Raw genomic sequence first — 24,269 nt, forward strand, 5'->3', positions numbered from 1 at the left:
TCCCACATCCTGTTGGTGCTGCAGTTCGCATTGGGTATCGTTATCAGCGCTGTGTATCTTGTGTGTTTGTACATTATTTGCCTGGCATCGCAGCTCGATTTCAAGAGCTCTCAGCTGACCTTCATTTACCTTTTGCGCCGCTCGCTCCGCTCTGCATTATAGCGCGACATTTGCTGTGGCTCTCTGTGCTTGCTAGCACTTTGGCTGTATTCTAGGCGCTCGGTCCATTTGCTGCCCCTGCCTCACTTTCCCTTTGACCCTCCATTTTGTCTGTATTGCTGTTCCCTGGCACGCCCCTCCTCCCCGCTACCGCCTCCCAGCTGCTGCCCCTCCCACGCTCCGCCCACCATCTTTCCATGTTAGAAAGATGTCCCAACGCGCAGCGTCCACGCGCTGCGGACGCGCTGCGGACGCGCCGAAGGTGCGCCAAAGGTAAGCCCGTCTACGCCTGGACCGCGCCCAGAGCCAGACCCCCTGGTCCCCGTCTCACCCACCCCATCCGCATTACATACGACGCCCCCACCCTCTTAGCCCTAAACCCCGGCCGACTCCCCACCTGCGCCCAAGCCGCTCCTGGACACACCCATGGACCCTTCACATGCAACTCCTGCAAGTTCGACGGCACCAAGACCAACTCCTCATCCACGAACACACAACAGATATCTGACTCCAACCACCTAAAATGCATCCTGCTCAACACCCGCTCGGTCCACAGACACGCCATCGATCTTTGGAATCTACTCGACACCATCTCTCCGGACGTCGCCTTCCTAACAGAAACATGGATGAACGCCTCCTCAGCCCCAGACATCACTATTGCCATCCCGGAAGGATACAAGATCATCCGTAAGGACCGCACCGACCAAACTGGAGGAGGCATCGCTATCGTCCATAAGAATTCCAACTGCATCTCAACCAGCTCAGACGTCAACCTTACCAGCGCCGAACACCTTCACTTCCAGATCCACACTGATCCCAAGACCACACTCTGAGGCACCCTCCTCTACCGACCTCCAGGATCCCGCGCACAATTCAGCGACGACATCACTGACTTTATCACCCCTCACGCCCTCCCCTCCGAGGACTACATTCTACTGGGAGACCTCAACTTTCACCTGGAAAAGAGCGATGACAGCAACGCCACCACCCTTCTGGACAATCTCGCCAACCTAGGACTCAAACAACTTGTCACTACCCCCACCCACATCGCAGGTCACACACTCGACCCAATCTTCACCTCCAGCAAACATGTCTCCTTCAGTCACACCACAACACTACATTGGACGGACCACAGCTGTGTTCACTTTATCTACAATAAGACCACAACTCACAACCATCCTCAACCTTCTCTGCGAAGAAACTGGAACAAAATCACCACTGACCAGATCTCCTCATCGCTTCTTGAAAACCCCCCTGTCCACTCCTCAAACCCCGACCAAGCAGCCATTAACCTCACCCAATGGCTATCCAACAGCGCCGACATCCTAGCACCATTGAAAAAACGTCAAATCAAACTAAGCAGCAAAAACGCCTCCTGGTTCAACGATGATCTTAAGAAATCGAAGAAACTCTGTCGCTCCTTCGAGAAGGCCTGGAAAAAAGACCCAAACACCAGCACCAGGGACGCCTTCAAAAACGCCACCCGCATACACCACCAACTAATCCGATCTGCCAAGAAAGCCGCATTCAAAGACCGACTAGAGAACGACGCCCACAACAGCAAGGAATTATTCAACATCGTCAAAGAATTCACCAACCCCTCAGCCAACTCCAACGACATCACCCCCTCTCAAGCCCTCTGCGACTCCCTAGCTTCGTTCTTCCACAACAAAATCGCAGACATCCACAACAGCTTCGACAACCAACCCGGAGACCAACCCACCCAACATTCTGCAGGACCTTCACCCATCCTTAATGACTGGAACCCAATCTCCAATGAGGACACCATCCGCTTGATGAACTCCATCCACTCAGGATCCCCCACAGACCCATGCCCTCACCACATCTTCAACAAAGCAGACTCCATCATAGCACCACACCTCCGAGACGTCATCAACTGCTCCCTCAACTCCGCCACCTTCCCGGAAAGCTGGAAACACGCCGAACTCAGCGCCCTTCTGAAAAAACCCACAGCTGACCCCAACGAACTCAAAAACTACCGCCCCATCTCACTCCTTCCATTCCCGGCCAAAGTCATCGAGAAAGCCGTCAACAACCAGCTCGCCGCCTTCCTCGAAACCAACAAATCCCTTGACCGCTCACAGTCCGGCTTCCGAGCCAAACACAGCACTGAGACCGCGCTCATCGCAGCAACAGACGACATTCGAACTCTACTGGACAATGGAGACAGTCGCCCTCATCCTCCTCGACCTCTCCGCAGCCTTCGACACAGTCTGCCATAGCACCCTTCTACAGCGCCTCAAAAACATCGGAATCCAAGGAAAAGCACTGGAATGGATCACCTCGTTCCTCACCGGAAGAACCCAGAGAGTCCGCCTCCCACCATTCAAGTCAGAGGCCACTGAAGTCATTTGCGGCGTACCTCAAGGATCCTCACTCAGCCCCACCCTCTTCAACGTATACATGAGCCCCCTCGCGGCCATCGCACGCCAACACAACCTCAACATCATCTCCTACGCTGACGACACTCAACTGATCCTCTCACTCACCAAAGACCCTAACACCGCCAAAACCAACCTACATGAAGGAATGAAAGAAGTTGCCGAGTGGATGAAGCACAGCCGTCTGAAACTGAACTCAGACAAAACAGAAGTCCTTATCTTAGGTACCTCCCCCTCTGCCTGGGATGACTCTTGGTGGCCAGACGCCCTTGGAAAAGCACCCATCCCGACGGACCACGCACGGAACCTGGGCGTCATCCTGGACTCCTCACTCTCCATGAACAGACAAGTCAACGCCGTTTCATCATCTTGCTTCAACATTCTTCGCATGCTCAAAAAAACATTTCGCTGGATCCCCACCGAAACCAGAAAAACGGTCACCCATGCACTGGTTACAAGCCGCCTGGACTACGGAAACACCCTATACGCCATTATCACCGCAAAACTCCAGAAAAAACTCCAACGCATCCAGAACGCATCAGCAAGACTCATAGTAGACATCCCGCGTAAAGACCACATCTCCAGTCACCTGAAAAACCTCCACTGGCTCCCCGTCAATAAGAGGATTACTTTCTGCCTCCTAACCCACGCACACAAGGCACTCTACGAACTTGGACCCGAATGCCTCAACACACGACTTTCCTTCTACACCCCCCCCGCCAGCTACGATCCTCCAACCAAGCCCTTGCTACCGTACCTCGCATCAACAAAACCACCATGGGAGGCAGATCCTTCTCCTACCTGGCAGCTAAGACCTGGAACTCACTTCCCACTCACCTTCGTCTCACTCAGAATCACCTAGCATTCAGAAAACAACTTAAAACTTGGATATTCGACAAGTAATTCCCCACCCTTCCTCAAGCGCCTTGAGACCCTCTGGGTATGTAGCGCGCTATATAAATATTCTGACTTGACTTGACTTGACTACTTACCAGTATGCATCTGTTCTTGGCATGAAGGGCTGCTGACATTCATATCGCCCACCTTTCTCCCCGGTGCCTGTCGCAGCTGCAGCTCTCAGAAGCATTTTCAGGCATGGTCATCACTTTCAGTATTACACTCCATCTCTGCCACAATGGTGAAAAACAATCTGGGGATGGAGAGGATGCCCATGCGCACTGTAGACCAGGGGAGGAGCCACATATCTCGTGACACTTCGAAGACTTTTCCAGGACAACAATGTTCAATCATCCGGACCCAACACTAGGCGGCGGTCTATGCACAGATATGAATGTCAGCAGCCCTTCATGCCAAGAACAGATGCATACTGGTAAGTAGCATATTCCTTCATTAGGTCTCCCTAGAATGCCAAATCCGGTCTGTTTGGTCCTAGTTCCAGCCTTAACCTGGTTTTCCTTGCTTGTCTAGGCGCCTGCGGCACAATCTTATAGTCTTTTGTCTGGGCTGCGGTGATGGATTTCTCTAATGCGCCTGGGAAGGCTAGGTGGCCATAATTGATTGCTGGGACTAGTTTTGCCCTGAGTACTATTAACATGGGCAGTACGGATGAACCTGCTAGGCAATGGCTTAGGCGTTTAAGAGAGAGAATTATTCTGTTGATTTTTTTGGATTAGCTCCTTTATATGTTTGGCTGCTGTAGCCCTCTCTGTTAGCCATACCCCCAAGTAATTATAGGATGTAGCTGTCCTAATTCGGTGGTCGCCCAAAGTCCAGGACGCTTGCTTTTTGTGAGGATATTTGCCAAAGATTATCTTCGTCTTGTTCTCATTAACTTGCAGGCTGTTTTCCTTGTTGTACGCTGCTAGAGTCTTTGGAGCTCTTTGGAGCCCCACCCTGGTGTGGTCCATGACCAGTGTGTCATCCACATACTGAAGGGTAGCAAGGGTCATCTTGCCCAATCTCAGAGGTACTAGACTGACGCCTTTCAGAGCTTGTCCCAGGTCTGCCGTATACAAGTTAAATAATAGCGGAGTCAGAACACATTCCTGCTTTAGTCCAGTGTTCGTTTCAACTCTCGTGGTTACGTTGGTGGGACTTATTTTGACCCAGACCCATGTCCCTTCATAGAGGGCGTTTATCGCTTTTAAAAGGGTCGCTGGATTCGAGTTTTGCCTTTAGTCTTCCTTGATTGACTCTATCGAAGGCCATGGTGTAGTCTTTGAAACAGCAAAGCTGGGGCAGCTTGTTTCTATTTACCACTGTCTTCGAGAGGTAGGACAATGACAAGATGTTGTTGAACTGTTTGCCCTGAAGCCTGTCTGATATGGCGGGAGAATATCATTATTGTGCACCCAGTCCTCTAGGTCCCTTAGTAATAGACAGGCATAGACCTTTGCTTCGATGTCGAGCAGGCTTATTAGCCTATCGTTGGCAGGGTTCGAGTGGTCTCCTTTCTTGTTTATTGGGAACAAGATTGAACCTTTACATGATTGCGGTAGTGATGCTGCAGCGTGCGCGCGATCGGGGTGAAAATAGGTACGAAAAATGCTAGAGTGGACTTAAATCCTTGTACAGGAATGCGGTTTGGCCCTGGAGCCCCATCGGTTCTTATTGCCATGATGTACCTGGCGATCTCCTCCTCTCTGTAGCGATCAGATTGGCCGGACACTGTGGCTTCTTCCTGGAAGCTCTTGAGTTGAGGTTTGGTGTCTTCGGCTGCAGTGGGAGACTACTCTGTGGTGGAATGGCCACCTGGTGTGATTCGATCGTGTACAGACCCTTCACGTACTGTTCCCACGCGTTGCCAGCGACGCTATTCTCTTTGGGTGGGCTTCGGGCGCTCAGGCTATTATATCTCCATAGCTTGTTGTTGTCCTTTTCTTTAATTAAGGGGAACACCATAAGCCAATCCTTTCCCGTGCACTGTCTTTTCAACTCCCATACTTTCTTCATGTATAAGCTTTGCATGGCCGAGATGGATGTCACCTGTGATGGGTGGGCTCCTTTCTTTTTTGCCTTAATTTCCTTCTTGAAAGCACGTTCACATTGTTTCAGCCTCTTCGATGCTCTTGGCTCCTGAGAAGGTTGTTTTACATTGGTGAAGGACTGGGCTAAATTAAGGCCCAGCGGTGCCAGGGCACAACACCTGAAACCTTCGTGTTCAAGGGATTTCCTTGGGGGTGGAGGGGGGGACTTTGTTTTATTTTTTTTTGTTTAGAGGCAATGTATCACTGCATATTTTGATCTTGGTGTCCGGTTCGCTGTGGGAGGGAGTCTGCCTTCATTTCTTGGATGGGGGGTAGGAGGTTGAGGGTACTAAGTTGGAATGTTAACGGTTTGGGGGACAGGATAAAAGGAGGGGTAGTACTGCAGTTTTTGAAACGTCTTTCCCCTGACATAGTGTTACTCCTGGAAACACACTTGATAGGGAACACATGCCCTGCAATGAACCGGCAAGGTTATCGTTTAGTTGCACATTCGGGATTCACTACTGGATCTAGGGGGGCGGGTATTCTAATCAGGAGTTCCCTCCCCTTGGAGTTAGATAATATTATCCTAGACGACAGGGGACGATATGCTGCTATCACGGGCAGATTGGAGGGGAAGACGATTTCCATACTCTCTGTGTATGTTCCGCCAGGCCTGCAAACGATGACATTTGCTGATTTGGGGAGAGTAGTATTGGGACTCCCCGAGGGTATTTTAGTTGTGGGTGGAGACTTCAACTCTGTTGTCTGTGGTAGGGAGGATCGCAGCCCCCCTAGAGATCTAGCGAAATTGCAGTCTTGGCTGGGTAACTTCCTGGAGACACTGGGTCTGGTGGATTGTTGGAGACTGATGCACCCTGGATAGGCACAATACACTTTTCACTCTGGTGCACACGGGAGCCTGGCTAGGCTTGATTATGTCTTTATGCCGGCAGTGCAGGCCGTTTCGGTGAGGGAGGTTAGGCACCTAGCCAGGGGTATTTCGGACCACTCCCCACTGTGGCTCTCTATTGATGTACAGTTGGAAGCGGAGGGTCGAGTGGCTCCGATTAATTCCTGGCATCTTCGTAATCCTAAGACCCGGGCGGGTGTTGTTAAGTCTATCGAGCATTATTTCACAGAAAATGTGGGGTCGGTATCCTTCTCCATTTCACTATGGGAAGCTTTCAAGACGATAATCTGTGGTCAAGCTTTGTCGTTGATTGCTTGTGCAAAGAAAAGAAAGAATGAGGAGGTCGTACGGCTAGAGGCTGAAATCACTGAATTGGAGGGAGAGTTGTTGTCTGGTGCCACACAGGATAAGCTGCACGCTCTAAACCTCAAACAGTTTGATTATAGAGCCTTAGTGACTGATACAAGCTAAAGCTATGAGTCGTGAGCAGCAGGGGTGGCTGTATGATGTTGGAGATAAGGCGGGGAAGCTGATTGCCTGGTTGGATAAAAAGGAAAGATTGAATCGTGTTGTGCCTGTGATTGAGAGAGCTGATGGAGTGCGAGTTGCGGACCCTTTGGAGATAGTGGACAGTTTTGCGCACCATTTTCAAAAGGTGTATGCACCAGTCTCAGACAGACCGGAGGAGGACTCGCATTTGTTGCTTCGAGATATCGCGCTTCCTTGTTTGTCTGATTCCGACAGAGCTTATGGAGGCGGAATTCTCAGACGATGAAATAGCGCTCTATCTGCTCCATCTGCTCTGGAAAAGCTACGGGCCCAAATGGTATCCCCATTGAGTTGTACAAGTTGCGTCCGGATAAAATGGCGCCGTATCTCCGTGAGATGTTTCTGGAGTCGCGAGATGTCGGGTCCCTTCCCCGAGATCAGAGACTTGCATCCATTGTTGTGATCGATAAAGAAGGGAAACCCCGGGACCTATGTGCGTCTTACAGACCGATATCACTTTTAAATGCTGAACCTAAAATTTTGGCAAAACTGCTGGCAAATCGGCTAATAAAGGTGATCGGTGACTTGATACACCCGGATCAGTCTGGGTTTATTCCTCACCGCAATACCGCGCTTAACCTGCGTCGTCTTCATGGTGTCCTGGCGAGAGCAGAGTCGCTGCGTGAGCCGGCCATCTTGGTCTCCTTGGATGCCACGATGGCCTTTGACACTGTGGAATGACCATATTTGTGGACTGCTCTCGCGAAGTTCGGTTTCGGCCCAGGGTTTATCGGTTGGGTTAAACTCCTTTATGAGGAACCGCTGGCCCAGGTTGTGGTTAACGGCAGGGTCTCTGAGTCCTTTGTTCTCGGGAGGGGCACGCGACAGGGGTGCCCTTTGTCTCCTTTGCTCTTCGCGCTTGCTCTGGAACCCCTAGCTGCTTGGTTGCGGTGGGAACCATCGCTTAAGGGTACTAGATGGACCCCGGCTTTGAAGACCGCATATCGCTTTACGCAGATGATATTCTGTTATACCTCACTTCCCCCCGGAAGTCACTAGTAGTACTGTTTGATGTGCTTAGTTCATTCGGAAAGAACTCCGGTCTAGTGATCAATTGGGCTAAATCCAGTGTTTATGTTCTCACTGGAGATATGCCGCCCTTGCCGCGAGTCTGCCCGATACAGATATCACAGATTGGTTTTAAATATTTAGGGATTTTCATATCACTAGACCCTGCTGTTCGATATGAACGTAACCTGCTTCCTCCGCCTCTTCTGCTTAAATCCGACGTAGCGGCCTGGTGTGGCCTGCCGTTGTCCCCTGTCGGGAGGGCAGCTCTTTTTAAGATGATGTCCTTACCTTGATTTCTATATGCCCTTCAAAACACACTTGATCTCGTACCTGCGAGTTATTTCCGTGAGATAGAGAGCCTACAGAGGCAGTTGGTATGGGGCAGGCGTCCTCCTTTGCCCTACCTAAATTGACGCTGCCCTGGTACGATGGGGGCATCGCGTTACCGGACATCAAACGCTATTACTGGGCATCTCAATTGTGTGCAATCAATCATGCCATGTACGGCCCTATGCCAAATCCTGCCTTTGAAATGGATAAGTGGCAGTTGCCGGGAGGAAACTACAACAGGGCGTTATACTCTAAATCGACTGGCAGGAAGCTACTGGGACCCACTGGGGTTGCGATGCGGGTGTGGCATAGCGCGAATGCAGCAATGTGGTGGTCGGAAATATTGACCCGAGCGACCCCGCTTTATGTAGCTGAAAGATTGGGTAGCTTGTGGACAACGAAGGGCTTTGAGAAGTGGGATCTCATTGGTATCAGTAGGGTCGGGGATCTTTGGGTCAAGGACAGGATTAAGACTTTCGAGGAGCTGCAGTCGGAGTATGCGCTTAGTGATAGGGAGCATTTCCGCTATATGCAGATCCGTCACGCGCTTGGTTCAGTTTTCCCGGCCGGGACCGTGATCCCGGAATCTTCTCCCCTCGAAGATAGAGTGCTTGACGGACATGTTCCGGATAGCACTATTTCTTTATTATACAAAAAATTAATTAACGACCGAACGGATCTACTTCTGCAACTTCGGGAAGCTTGGACCAGTGATGGACTGGAATTGGATGATGAGGATTGGCAGGCTGCGATATCTTCTCCTAAGGAGGTCGCGATCCCGGCCCGTCTCCTGCTGGTGCAATTAAAGATCCTACACCGTCTGCTGCGTATGGGTTATTCTGTGGATGGGTTGTGTAAGCGTGGGTGCGGTTTGATGGGTACTTTCCTCCATATCATATGGGAATGCCCGGAGGTGGTTGTGTTCTGGAACAGTGTGCATGCTGTCATGGAAGAGGTTACGGGAGTCTCGTTGTTGCCTGAAGCCCGACGCTGCCTGCTGAACGTATGGGAACCGAATGATTATAATGTGGCACAGACTCAATGGGCTTCCCTTAGGAACAAGGTAGCTAAGAGAGACATAGCACAACTGTGGGGGTCCCAAAGAGCACCTACGATTTCAGCGTGGAAAGAAAACATGGACTGGTGCATGTTCAGGGAAAAAACTGTGTACGTTGCACGTGGCAGACCTAAGAAGTGGGGGAAAATATGGGATCAATGGAACTCATACCGAGGGGAGATGTGTACTCCTCCTTTTGTAGGCACTCCGGAACTGTCACAGTCCCCATAGCCGAGCATTCCTTGTACTGTATAGATTCTTGTTGACACTGTGATTACTTGCTCCCTGCCCCCCCCTCCCACTTTTTCATCTATTATTGATGCGTACATTGTTTCTTGGCACGGCTCCCCCTGGAACAGACTCCTACAGCAAAGTTTCTTTTGCCTCGTTGGTTTTGGTTTATTTATTGTTTATTCATGTATATTTAAAATGTAAAACCTTAACCTCATCCTGTGCAATATCCCATGATTCACACGAACTGTATGCCGAATCGCTGCCGGGCCCCCCGGGCTGTCAGCTGAAGAGCTGTGTATTTATGCAATACCAAGTTTCTGTTTCGTTTTAGTGACAGCCGGCCCCTGTGGTTGTAGGCCCACAAATGTATTGCTGCCAAAATGAAAATAAAGGTTTTAAAAAAAAACAACAAAAAAGAATACTTTCCTGTTGGGGAATGCAAACACAGGGATGGTGGTCGCTCTTCTTTGCAGGCCACTATTCATGTGTTTGTAGCAAATCACGACCTATCTAATTGATATTCATTAGGCAGGACTTTCTACAACCTTTGGTAACCGGAGATTTTGGTGTACGACCTGTTAGTACATAGGTAATATCCCAAAATCAGGGACTGATCGCAAATGGTGTGCAACTTGCTACCAGTCTCGCCATTTATCTCTTTGTTCATCTGACTGTAGGAAGGTGGATATCTGACTATATGGTTACCCCAACTTTTTGCCTAGTGTCTAGCTGGTTTTCGACTTAGTTGGCCTGGGATCCTGCTATTCAGGGCCCCAGGCTATCTGCTCTCTCTGTAAAATGGACTCAATGTACTTTAGGTACATACCTTATTGGGAATTGGGTCACCTTTGTGAGCCTCTGTATAGTGTACCATAGGTACCCAGGGCATAGGTGCATGCAAGGCCTGCCAGGGGCTGCTGCATGTAATATGCCACCCCTGGCTGGCCATCCAAACTGACACAACTGGCTGATCACTCAGCTTGGGCAAGGTGGTGTAATCACCCTTTGCTTAGATATAGTTTACCTATATCTACTCTTATATATAGACCCATATATACCTATAAGTCATTCCTATGACAGGCCTTGACAATCCTGAAGGCAGAGTGCTTGGTTTTATGTGAGTGGGGGCTCTAGCGTGAGCTGAGCCCTTCTGCAGCTTTCGGAACCATGTCCTTATAGCTATTCTATGATATAGCCATACCATATACTCTTAAGTGCATTATAATCCTCGCGGTTAATGCTAACTTTGGTTTGGCTTTATCAAAACATGTTGTGTAAGGTGTCAAACACTTTAAAATACTACCCGTTCCCCGCCATTTCTGGCGGCGGTGGTAGCATTCCACCCTTCTAGAGGGAGAAAACATGTAGTTACTGCTTTACCTGGTTAAAGTTAAACAGAGCCTCAGCATCACAAAATGGATGCTGCTGCCACAGACACGAGACAGACCTCCTGCAGCTGGACGAAACTCCGGCAAGGGAGGCCTGGACAATAGGTTTCCTGTCGAGGGAGGTGCTAGCACCACCCCAGACAGCCTGTAGTGTATTGGGGCAGTGTGGACTGAACGTAAAGATGCTTTTCCAGACACTGCCTGGGGAACACAAGGTGCTCCATGCATTGCCCGGTTTAAAGCAGTTGCTGGGGCACTCCAGCCCGCTCTGGTGCGAAACTGGACAAAGGGAAAGGGGTGTAACCACCCCCTTCCCAGGTTCCACCCACAGGAGGGACCTAGCAGGTAATCCTTCCCCTTAGATTGGTATAAAGCTAGGAGCTGAGTTTAGAGACTTTAGATTATCCTGAACTAAAACTCTGAAATGAAACTCTGGTCCTTTGACATTCTACTGCAACTAGAAGACTGGAGAATCTCCCTTGTGGTCAAGGATTGATCACCCTGTGCAAACAGGCACCATCAGTGACTTGCCGGTTTGCTTTGTCGACGCTCCCGCCGAGCCCGAAGACTTAGTGACGCAGCCTTTGGACTTCCAGACTTCTCTGACTCCGACCCACATCCACAGCAAAGATGAGACCCGTGGCGGACACGAGAGACGTGGGACGGGACTACCTGCAGTACCTGCTTTTTGCTAACTGTGCAGCTTCTGAGATGTCCTCGAAGTTGTACATTGGGACTTCAGAAGGCTCAACCCCGAGCCGTAAGTGCACCGAAGCTCAGCCCTCCACACTCCACAAGTGCTGCGTGGGGCCTGCTCTTGCATTTCAGCTCGACACATCTTCCCGGTTGCTAGCCCGTTGGCTAGTTAGCCCTCCGAAGACTTTCTTTCGAAACTACACCATTTGCCTGGTTGCTCTAGGCTTGCCCCAGCTTCCCTGCGAAGGAGAAGCTCCCCAGACCTTGCGGGTCTGAACTGAAGCCAATCTTCCCTTCCTGCGTGGATTGCGTTAGCCAAGGCTTGTTGGGTCCAATCCGGATACCGACACCGCAGTCAACTAGATCCTTCATGGCACAGCCCGAATCCAGCTCCTGGTTGTCGTCAACGCCTCCTGGTCCTCGTGGCTGCAGAGACAAGCTTCACCTTCTTCACCTGAAACACTCGACATCGCCTGGTTCCTTCCTGGTCACTGGCTAGTGACCCAGACTCTGTCCCCTCTGCTTTCAGGTTCTTCACATCTTCGATCCACCCTTGGATCCACCCGGACACTTTTCTCCTGGTCGCCTGCTGCACTTCTTTGCAGCTCTCCATAGGAAACAGCGACGAAACCTGACACGAAAAGACACCTATGTACCTGGCTTCCCTGGGTGAGGTAACTCAAGTTCTCCGGTGCTCCCGTGGGTGTTGCCTCTCGAAGTGTCCTAGTTAAAAGGGGTGTTACTGTAGTCCATCCGGAAGTGTCCTTAATCCACTACTTTGTAACTTTTACGTTCCCATTATAACTCTATGGTAACTCGCGACTGTGTTTAGACACTGCACGCTTCTCCCATGGGCCTCCTACTTCCAATCCCTTGGTTGTCCAGTGTAGCCCCAGCCTATGCACTATTCCTGAAGTGGTTCTTATACCACTTACTTATTATATGGTTCGTGAGGCCCCTATTTGTATTTGTGCAACTTATAGTATGCTTAATGAGTAACTTGTAATGTATCTCGTTCTCTGACCTCCTAAAGAGTGCAGAGGGGTTGTGTTAGTAATAAATACATATATATTTGATATATACCTTGTGTGGTGTCCTTTCATTTAGTATTCAAGGGATTATAATTGGTAAACCAGCTTACTTCACATGCTCTCTGAAGTTTTAGCCTAAGACTGCTTGTCCATGCTACCACTAGGATAGCTTGTCTACAAGGTTGACTTTACAACCACCATCATTAGGGTTGTTTAAACTAGTGCAAGGTGCCCACTAGAATAGTGGACATCATACACCAGGGTAAATTCTCACACTGACTGTTAGTGACTTGATGATAATCCACACTGTAGAAGGTTGAATAATTGGTCAGTGTTACTGCAACCAAGACTTGGCTTAGTAAATCCGACGTTTTTGGGAGAACTAAACCAGGGAGTTTTTAATTTCTACAAACAGCACTATATTGAACACATAAAATGCAAGTCTGGTGAAGGGCTGTAAATAGGGGGCCATGTGTTAGCAGCAAACATCCTTGTGAGAGAGATTAGAGAAGCTCCCTTCCCCTCCTTAATACCTTTTAAATCGTTCCAGATGCACGTAGGTGACCAAGTATGTGCATCATGCACAACAGAAATGGATATGTAGCTTCAAAACTGGTGTTTCAGGCCATAATTGTAATTTTCTCACTTCTTTTCAGGATTGTGGAGAATGGTCAGGAGCGGGTTGAAGTGGAGGAAGATGGGCAGATCAAGTCTATCAAGGTGAACGGTAAGGAGAAGATGGACGTACCAGCTGTCCGCCGCTAGCACCCAGAGACCACCAGGAACTCAGAATGGTGGTGCAGAGAGTTCTGTCCAGACAGAAAGAAAAAAGAGGCAGGCGAGGCAGAAAGCTAGCACCACAAGCGTTCCTATCACAGCCAAGTCGAGAATAAAAGTTGCCATTGTACACTGATTCCCCTGAATCTGGGGCGTCTTCAGTCTCTGCTTGTTCCGTCTCGCATTTGTCTTTTAAAACGAGTCAGCCCGTAGCAGGGGAACCCATTCTAGAGTCCTAACTCCCATGATGGGCAGTGCTAAGGACAGTGTGCCCAAGACCCAGGGTTGAATCCATGAAGACCGTTGTTTGTCGAGAGGAAGGCTCAGATTGGTATGATCGTGTAATCGTAAAACATTACGCACAGGGATGCTATTGAGAGCCTAAAACTGTGTCTGTGTTTAGCACCCGATGGACATCTCCTGCGTGACAGAGACCGAAAGGTTTCCCTTACGTGGAGCAGGCTAGCACAACCGATGTAGAGAAGGGACCATTGTTGGGTCTACATAGAGTAGACTATGCAGCAAAGCAAAATAAGACCATGAATGCATGCTTTTGTAAATAAAGGCCTGCTGCAGCCACAAAGTTATTACGATATGGCTGCAGCAAGATACAGATTGTTATGAATTTGTACGCAGCAAGAAGCAGGTATGATTTATTTTTGTTCATTGATGAAGTTTATGACACAGTTACAGAGAGTCACACTACCTGCATAACAACCAACAATTTACTGGCTTAAGAAAATGGAGTTCTTAGCAGACTTCACATTAAAACAATTTAGAGGAAGCAGACACGTGAAGGTTCAAGGAAGGCCCAAACTGAGCACGGAAGCGAGAAGAGCTTGTGACTGGGGAGTTTAGTTTAATGCCATAACTTAGGGAAGGCAAGCAACGCCAGCAGAGAGATGCAGAGTAATCCACAAAAGAGCCTAAAAAAGATAAAGTGTAGATATGGATCTAAGAGCAAGAATGGGTTGTGTCAGATTTTGAGAATGGACAGTGTTCTTGTAAGCAAAGTGTACCATGTCATTTTGTTGCTCACAGTTGTTTGTGTGTTCTTGATACATATACTATTCACTCCGATGCATTTTAGTGTTGAGTACAGAATATTGTGTCTTAGTTTAATTTATAGCAGTCTGCCAAAGGACCCCTGATAATGTTTTCTGAACTTTACAATGCACAGGAGCATTTATTCCCCTTCAGAGTTTTTTTTCCGCCTCTGGGTTCAAAGTAGCTTTTGAGAACCAACGGAAAGACATGTGGCAGATGTTTTGGAACACTGGATGACTAGAAATCATGAAGTGTGCAGGATCAGCTCTTTTTGTTCAGTGATTTGTTGTCTTATTCATGCACAGTCGCCATATCGTATGAGAAGAGAATCAGTATGGCCATATTAAAGGTGGGCGGAAGTTGAAGCCAGGCACACTACACTGTTCAGCAGCATGGTACAGAGTCGGGGTCTGAAGGAGACACCAAAAGGTGCTGGCCTTCTTGTTTGGGAACTCTCCATGGTAACTGACATAGGTGATGCGTTCAGGAGGCAATCATCTTTTCAAGATATCGAGTGCGACGATCTTGAAGCATTTGTATCTAAAAAGGTTCCATAGAAACATCAAAGGGCATAGGTCAGAAACCTCTTTCAGAAAAACCAAGGTCTTATTTGAAGCAGTCACCATCAAAGTCCTCTTTACGTTCTGCACCTTTGATGCTGAATAAGTCCTCACAAACTAAATCCAAGATAAGACTTGGACTGCCCTCCAAAGCAGATAAAGAATGTTCTCCCAACTCGCCACCAAAACCTGGAACACTCTCCCCATCCCCCTATGGCAGACCCAAGACCTGCTGACCTTCAGAAGACTCCTCAAGACCTGGCTTTTCGAGCAGTAGAAGCTTCCCCCCCTCCCCCTGTCCCGCGCCTCGAGACCCTCATGGGTAAGTAGTGCGCTTTACAAATGTTTTGATTGATGTGCGGATCAGCCTTAAATTGAAACTTGGGCTTCATATGAGAGCTATTCTGCGATTCAGCAGGCTGCTTTCCAGCACGAGGGCACCGTTGGCAGGTGGCAAGAACATGGATTGCCTAATAGAAGTCCTACCTAGAATAGATTTGGTGATGTCACTGTAAGGAAAGTAAAGATTTCTACAACATCTTCCATCTACAAGAGAGAAGCGGGACCTTCTGAAATGCAGTCATTGGCTGCACCTTCGATGTAGCTGACAGTGGTTAGAACCAGCTTGTTGTGTAGGAAACACTCCTAGCTCAGACTATTCGGTTTCACATCAGAAGTCTAGAAGCATGTGTTTAGATCACCATTTGATGGGTAACATTACAAACTATTCATTTGTAAACCTCCAAGGGCTAATAGTTAACAAAGTCTAGTCACTGCAAGTTAAAATTTTACTGGAGACATCTCTCAATTTGGTAACGTTGAAACACAAGTTACACAAGAAAGATGTGAGGCTCTATTGAAATTAATACCACTTTGCAAAGCACCACAGTATCCAACAGAGAGGAAGGTGATGAGGAGCCCTAGTTCCCAATGCAAGCATCACGTCGGACAGGAGGGTTTTGCAGATAGTCCGAAGAGGCTACTCCATCCCCTTTGAGGCTACCCCTCCTCCATGCCACCTCAATTCCATCGCATGTCGGAGGATCACTTGGCCCTTCTCCAACAAGAAGTTCCGTCACTCTTGGCCAAGGGAGCCATCGAGCGAGTTCCTGCCCTTGAAGTAGGTCATGGTTGTTATTCCCACTTCTTTCTGGTGCCGAAGAAGGACAAGGGCCTGCATCCTATCTTTAATCTCAGAAACGTCAACCGCTTCCTCCGGAAGGAGAAGTTCAAAATGTTGACATTGGCTCAGGTCCTGTCTGCCCTGGATCCTAGAGATTGGATGGTGCATTGAACTTGCAGGACGCTTATTTTCACATCCCCATCCTGCCAGCTCACAGACGTTACTTGCGGTTAGGCGGGCAGCCAGGCTGTTGTTTCCCACCTCCAGACTACGGCCGACCTGCATTTGCTGGGGTTCACCATCAACGTGTCGAAGTCACACCTGATTCCCTCTTAGAAGCTCCTTTTCATCGGAGCAGTTCTGGACACAGCTCAGTTTCAAGCTTATCCTCTCGTGCAGCGAGTAATGTATATTTGGGCTCTGATTCCGATCTTGTAGCCTCTATCCCGGGATTCTGTCATAATGACCCTGAGGCTACTGAGCCTCATGGCTTCCTGCATCCTGCTGGCGGACCATTATTATTATTATTATTATTATTATTATTATTATTAAAATTTTATAGAGCGCGTAGTCACCCTAAGGTATCCCAGCGCTAGAGATCCCTACTTCTGAGGGTTCGGCATCAGAGAAGGGGAAAGGGCCAGTTTCAGAAGGGGAAGGTTACAGTTAAGGAAAGAGATGAGCTTTGAGCCGTTTCCTGAATCGTAAATAATTGGATTCTTTTCTCAAGTCTCGGGGAATATGCGGGCTCTGTAGTGGGACCTGAAGTTCCAGTGGGTGCAGCATCTGGGGAATCTTTCCGATTGTGTCCAGATCTCAGAGGGCACTGCGCGCCAATTGCAGTGGTGTCTCACAAACCAGGGCTGGGTCAAGGACAGGTCCCTCTCCCTTCCCCGGCCAGAGGTCACAGTGGTGACAGATGCATCTCTTCTGGGGTGGAGCCGCCACATGGGAAAGATGGAGATCAGAGGCCTCTGGTCTCTGGCGTAGTCCTGGCTCCACATCAACCGGGAGCTTCGGGCGATCCATCTTGCACTGAAGGTATTCCTTCTTTCTGTCAAAGGGAGAGTGGTGCAGGTGTTCACGGACAACACCTCTGCCATGTGGTTCTGCAACAAACAGGGCGGGTGTGGTCATGGACCCTATGTCAGGAGGCACTTTGTCTCTGGAAATGGCTGGAACATCAGGGCATGTCCCTGGTGGTTCAACACCTGGCAGGTTCTCTGTACGCCAGGGCGGATGAACTCTGCCACCGGTGTCTGATGAATCACAAATGGCGTCTTCACTCTGAGGTGGTGCAAGGTCTCTTTCAACAGTGGGGAGTGCCTTGGTTAGATCCATTTGCCACCGAAGAGAACGCGCAATGTCAGCAATTCTGCAGGTTGGAAGTTCCAATGTGGCACTTGCTAAGCGAGTGGAGTTGCGGTTTACTATACGCCTTTCTGCCTATACCACTTCTGCCCAGAGTGCTGAAGAAGATAAAGTGCAAACCGGACTAAGTCATCCTTGTGGCTCCGGATTGGGCACAAAGAGTCTGGTATCCTGACCTTTTACACATGGCCATCGATCTTCCGATCAAACTGCCTCTTCGGGCGGATCTTCTGACGGAGCAGCAAGGGACGGTCCTCCACCCAAACCTAACCAGTCTCCACCTCCTTGTGTGGAGATTGAGCGGCGGCAGTTGACAGCTTTCGACCTTCTTCCCGAAGTCTGTAACATTATCTTGGCAGATAGGCGTCCCTCCACCAAAACGGTATACGCCTGTAGATGGAACATATTTGTGGCATGGTGCACAGCAAAGGCTGTGGATCCACTTTATCTCCCCCTTTCAGAGGTTCTTCTCTTCATTCTTTATTTGGCCCAGCAGGGCACTCTCAGAGGCTATCTTTTGGCCATTTCAGCCTTTCTTCGGCTTCCTGACCAGCCTTCTCTTTTCAAGTCACTTATTGTTAATTGCTTCCTTAAGGGCATTACTCTCTTGTTTCCTCCAATTACTTTCGTATTGCCACATTGGGACTTGAACCTTGTTTTGACCTATTTTAAGTGTGCTCCTTTCCAGCCGCCACATAGCTGTCCTCTCAGACTTTTGACACTTAAAACTGCCTTTTTGATTGCCATCACCTCTGCTCATCGGGTGAGTGAGCTTCAGGCTCTGTCTTTCAAACCTCCTTTCCTGGCTGTTGGTCCGGACAAAGTTGTCCTTCGCACTAGTTCTCTTTCCTTCCGAAAGTGATTAGCTCTTTCCTTATAGGACAGACCATCACGTTACCCACCTTCTTCTAAACAGGAAGAGAGGCTTCACCGTCTGGATCCAAAATGTGTTCTTTCATTCTATCTGGATCGCACAAAACAATCACTGGTGAATGACCAGCTTTTTGTTGGCTATGTGGGCACCAAGAAAGGTTGGGCCGTGCAAAAACAGACCATCTCTCGATGGGTTGTTCTTTGCATCAGAATCGGCTATTCCTTAGCGAAAAAGGAACGTCCAGTGGGGTTGCGCGCCTGCAGCGTGGGGGTGTGAAAAGGCTGGAGTCGTCTTACCGGGGGAGTATGAATAGGCTGGAGACTTGTTTTGCGTAAGGAGGGTTTTATTCTGATAAAGGTTTTACAAGTCCTGAAAGTCATCCTTTCTCTTGCAAAGTCTGCCCTGTCCGTGATGGCGTCCGTTCTGGCCGAGGATGACCAGGCCATCCTCCTTCAGGGGCTGGTATGGTTTTCTTCAAGAGCCAGCACGTTGGGTGATGTCTCTGTTTTCCTGCTCCGGGTCAGCTCCGAAAAGAGAAACCAACAGAGGGATACCGTCAGTTTCACTATCTGACATAGATTGCACCACGGGGACCGAGGTAAAGTGAGGGAACACCAGTGCTACACAATTCTTGCCGGTGCTCTGTGCTCTAGGAGTGAGTGTGGAACGCAGAGGGTGGGGGGGGGAATAGGAGGGTAAAGTATGCGGTATGCGGGAAGGGGAGGAATATATACAATACTAAACACGGGCCACCTTACTCCCGACCCAAGCTGCCCAATGCCGCCGTACCTGTGACAGCCACACTCCTCCCTCGGGAGTGTGGCACGGCGGTTCACCGGGTCGTTGGCCTCCTGGCTCTCCACCGTCTTCCGCTCTCTCTCCTCCGGTCTTTCCACGTCCTTTCCAGCTCTCTCCGTCCTCCTCGTTCCGATCCTCGTCTCCCGTCCATCGCTCCGCTTCCTCCTGGGTGTAGACACACCCCAAATAGAGGGCTTCCGTGCTTTTGTCCACTCCGGGTCCTCCTACGTCATGACGGGACATGGTTCCGTCATCTCTGAAGGCCCACTTAAAGGCACCCTCCTGCATTTCATCTCCAGCGTCAGAAAGCAACGGACTGGTGTCCCAATCAGACTGAGGGGAAGAGGGGAGGCACAATCAGCGATCCACCACTTGACAGGGGATCCCGCTCCCACCCCTTTACATTTCTCCCCTCCTGGATTCTCCCGATCGGGGAGAACAGGAGTTCTGGACAGGTAGTCCGCGTTACCATTCTCCGATCCCTTTCTATGTATAACAGTAAAGGCATATGGCTGTAGGAAGAGGAACCATTGTAGCACTCTTGAGTTCTGAGACTTGTTCCTCTGCATCCATTGGAGGGGAGCATGGTCTGTATACAACATGAAGGTTTGCCCCTCTAAATATTATCTCAGGTTCGAGGCATGTGGGCTGCTGAATTCATATCTGTGCATAGATCGCCGCCTAGTGTTGGGTCCGGATGATTGCACATTGTTGTCCTGGAAGAGTCTTCGAAGTATCCCCTGGACTACAGTGCGCATGGGCATCGACTCCATCCCCAGATTGGTTTTTTCCGCCATTGGGTTCGGATGTGTTTTGGTTCCCTCTGTCGGGATCGATAGTTCTTAACTTACTTTGCTCGAGACCTAAAGGTCTTTAGGACTTGCGTCGGTATTGTCTGTCGTTCGGGTTCGTAGTTTCCTCGGCTCCGAAACAACACTTCCCTTCCGCGTGCTTTCGGCGCGGACGGGCCTACACGACGCTCCAACCTACTTCCATCATGGAACGAAGTCCATTTAAACGGTGCCCGGTGTGTGCCTCGAAGTATCTGCATATCGACGTACACCCGGTGTGCAATAAGTGTTTGTCGCCGGACCACGACGAGGCCAAGTGTATGGCCTGCTCCAAGTTCCGGTCCAAGAAGACACTCGAGCTCCGCCGAGCTGCGCGCCTGGAGGCCCAGCGGTCGGCACCACCTCCTGCAGACATCTTCGACACGGAGGATGTCGGGGACGACACTATCCAGGAGATCACAGAATCTAACCCGGCGTCGGAGGTCGAGGAAGACTACGACGCGGAAGACGAGGATTTCCATGAAGTCGTCGAGGAGGTAGGGGACGACGACGGGGCCCTTGCCACCGTAGAGGATAGCTCGGACGAGGAGCTTCCTCAGACAGACTCCGGGGCCAGCCACCATTCTAAGGCCCAGGTCGAGGGATCGCCTTTGGGCCTTACCCAAAGCCTTGATTCCCGTCCCACGGCTCCGCCTTCCGGCCCGGCCACGGACATTGATACGGCGCCACTCACGGTGCAGAAACCGAAAGTAAAACCATCGGTCTCGACGCCGGACGTATCGAAACCGAAAGCGCTAATCACGCTGGTCGGGTCGAAGACTTCGGAGGCCTCGGCGCCGAAGAAATCCAAGATGGCCGTCGAGCTCAAGAGCCACGCCAAAATCGCCGACCCGAAGGCTGCTGTGTCGAAGCCAAAGGTTAAAAAGACCGACGCAGATGCATCGGCGCCGAAGACGGTCGACGCACATAAGAGTCGCCTCGATCCCAAGAAGGCCGACGACCATAAGAAGGCCACTCTCGACCCGAAGAAGCGGCAGGACGACCCCAAGTCTCTCACTGCCTCGCTTCCACTCGACAAGGCCAAGGGGACAACGGCGTCGACTCCGAAGACCGCGTCATTGGTCGCCACCCCAAAACTAGCTTCAGAAGACTCTCTCGAGCCGGTGCGTCCCTCCGCCTCGTTCACTAAGAAGGTTACGGAGTCCCTTCAACGTATTAGGGAGGGGGCCGCAGCAGTCGAGCCGAAGGACCCTGTGCCGCCCAAACCTCTTCAAAAACCGGCAAAGGCGCCAACGCCTATCCTGTTCACGTTGCCGCCAAAGACGGCGCCGAAGGCTTTCACAGCGAAACCTGGGGCCGGAGTGCCCGGGAAAATACCTTCGACGCCGAAGCCATCGTTAGTGGTCCCAAACCCACGTCACCGACCGCTGGCAGAAGAGGAGCGTCAAGAAGTGATCATCGACGCCAACACGGGCAAGCTCTCTCTCCTTAAGAGAAAAATCACCCCTGAACCACAATTGGAGCATTACCAAATTCCACTTAAGAAAAAGATGGAGTCTGCTGGTGCCTCTGCCTCTATGGAGCCTGTATCACCACAGGCACATGAACTTTCACCCACCCATTCCCATGTGGAGGAGGGTGACGGCAACGACGAGGATGAGTATACATATCCGGTCTACTCAGACCCAGAAGATGTGACTGAGCCATGGTCTGCTGGTGGCGATCCTGGGGACCCGCATTCAGGCCAGGAGCCTCAGCTTTTTTCAGCCAAGACTTCCCCGACAGAAGACTCTGCAGCTTTCAATGCACTCATTGAAAGGGCGGCAGCCAATCACGACGTCGATCTCCATGCTGACCCAGTGGACGTCGATTTCCTTTTTGACACCTTTTCAGTCTCTGAAAAAACTGTAAAAACTTTGCCAATGCTAAAAGGGGTGTTGAAACATGCAGCAGAAGTCTTAAAGGAGTCCACCCGAGCAAGAGTCATCAATCCACGTATCGACAAGAAGTACAAGGCAGCGCCCACTGATCCTACTTATATCAAAGGACAGTTGCCTCTGGATTCCCTGGTTGTCTCCAATGCACGCAAACGAGCCAACTCGCAAACTACGGGTGATGCTCCTCCTCCAGACAAGGAATCAAAAGTATTTGAGGCTTTGGGGAAAAGGGTGGCTGCGCAAGCAGCCAACATATGGCGCATATCCAACACACAGGCGCTACTGGCGCGTTATGACAGGGCACACTATGATACTCTAGAGACCCTTTTACAGCACTTGCCCCATCAATATAAGGAAGCAGCAGAAATGTTGATACAGGAGGGGAAGCTTATCACCAATGCTTCGATTAAGTGCGCTCTGGACGTGGCTGACACCGCCTCAAGAGCAATTAACACTAGCGTTCTACTTCGTAGACATGCATGGCTCAGGATATCTGGTTTCAAGCCAGACATTCAAACTACCATCTTGAACCAGACGGTCAACCCAGACCACCTGTTTGGCCCAGAGGTTGATACCACCCTCGAGAAGATGAAAAAGGACACCGACACTGCGAAGTCTATGGGTGCCTTGCAGTCCCAGCAGTTTCGGGGTGGTTCCTTTCGTCGCTCCAATAATAGAGGCACCTCAAGGGGTCAACTGGCGCAGTCAACACAATTCTACAAGAGCAACACCCAACCTTCCTATACAAACAAGGGTCGGGGTGGATACCGTGGCAACAACGTCAAGGGCAGAGGACGTGGAAATAACAGCTCCAGGTCCTCCACCGCCAACAAACAGTGACGCCTTGTCACTGCCCCCCGACCACGCAACACCGTTAGGGGGGAGACTCCAGCAGTTCCTGCCCATGTGGAAGTCCATCACCACGGACAGGTGGGTCAGATCTCTTATCCAATACGGTTATTGTCTGGAGCTCACATCCACTCCACCCAACATACCCCCAAAGAACCGTCCTATGTCCGGCGAGCACTTGCACTTGTTGCAGCAAGAAGTCAACGTCATGCTGCAAAAAGGGGCAATAGAGCTCGTGCCCCTGCAGGAAAGAGGTACAGGAGTTTACTCCCTGTACTTTCTGATTCCAAAGAAGGACGGATCCCTAAGGCCCATCCTAGACCTCAGACCGCTCAACTTTTACATTCTGTCAGAACATTTCCATATGCTCTCGCTGCAGCAGGTTCTCCCACTGCTTCGGCAAGGGGACTTCCTAGCAACTCTGGACCTGAAGGATGCGTACTTCCACATTCCACTGCATCCTTCACACAGAAAATACCTCAGGTTCACCATCCAAAACCAGCACTACCAGTTCAAGGTTTTGCCTTTTGGGGTCACCACGGCGCCCAGGGTTTTCACAAAGTGCCTGGCGACGGTGGCGGCGCATCTAAGACGTCAAAACATCCACGTGTTCCCCTATCTGGACGGCTGGCTCATTCAGGCGAAGTCGGCCCAGCAGTGCGCCGACCACGTGTCCCACACCATTCACCTTCTGCACAATCTGGGGTTCTCACTGAATTACCCAAAATCCCATCTCTAGCCCGCCCACATACGGCAGTATCTGGGTGCGACCATAAACACTCTGGCGGCCACAGCACAGCCAAATTCAGTGAGAGTCAACAGCATTCAATCGCTGATCCAAAAATTCAGACCTCAACACTCGCTTCCAGCAAGAGTGTTCATGCAGTTGATAGGCATGATGGCCTCCTGCATCTCCATAGTCCCACACGCGAGACTACATATGCGTCCGCTTCAGGAGTGCTTAGCACGTCAGTGGACTCAGGCTCACGGGCAGTTGAAAGACCTAGTGTTGGTGAGTGGTCGGCCATACAACTCTCTGCATTGGTGGAATCCACAAAACCTTTGCAAGGGCCGACCGTTTCAAGAGCCTGTGCCGCAGATTATCCTGACAACGGACGCTTCTCTCCAGGGATGGGGAGCGCATGTACTCCAATACACAGTGCAGGGACGATGGACGCTACAGCAAAGGAAGATGCACATCAATGTACTGGAACTGATGGCGATCTTCATGGCCTTAAAGGCATTCAAAGTACATCTGTGCAACAAGGTCGTGTTGATCCGGACGGACAACATGACGGCCATGTACTACATTCAGAAGCAGGGGGGCACACACTCTCCGCAGCTGTCTCATCTGGATCAGAGCATGTGGAAGTGGGCCATTCAGAGGAACATTTTCCTCATGGCAGAACATCTCCCAGGCAAGGACAATCAGATGGCGGACCTGC

The 24,269-nt window shown here is 50.3% G+C and overlaps 1 protein-coding gene across 1 annotated transcript in view; it reads left to right on the top strand.

The window, feature by feature from the left end:
* DNAJB2 (DnaJ heat shock protein family (Hsp40) member B2) overlaps nucleotides 1–24,269 on the top strand; it is a 245,720-nt gene that overhangs the window by 180,981 nt on the left and 40,470 nt on the right. Inside the window, exon 8 of the mRNA XM_086954386.1 lies at nucleotides 13,354–13,424. Coding sequence (XP_086810512.1) covers nucleotides 13,354–13,424 — 71 coding nt within the window. The remainder of the gene's footprint in view (nucleotides 1–13,353; nucleotides 13,425–24,269) is intronic.

The sequence above is a fragment of the Lissotriton vulgaris genome, chromosome 2_1 (assembly GCF_964263255.1).
Source record: "Lissotriton vulgaris chromosome 2_1, aLisVul1.2, whole genome shotgun sequence".
Classification (NCBI taxonomy): domain Eukaryota; kingdom Metazoa; phylum Chordata; class Amphibia; order Caudata; family Salamandridae; genus Lissotriton; species Lissotriton vulgaris.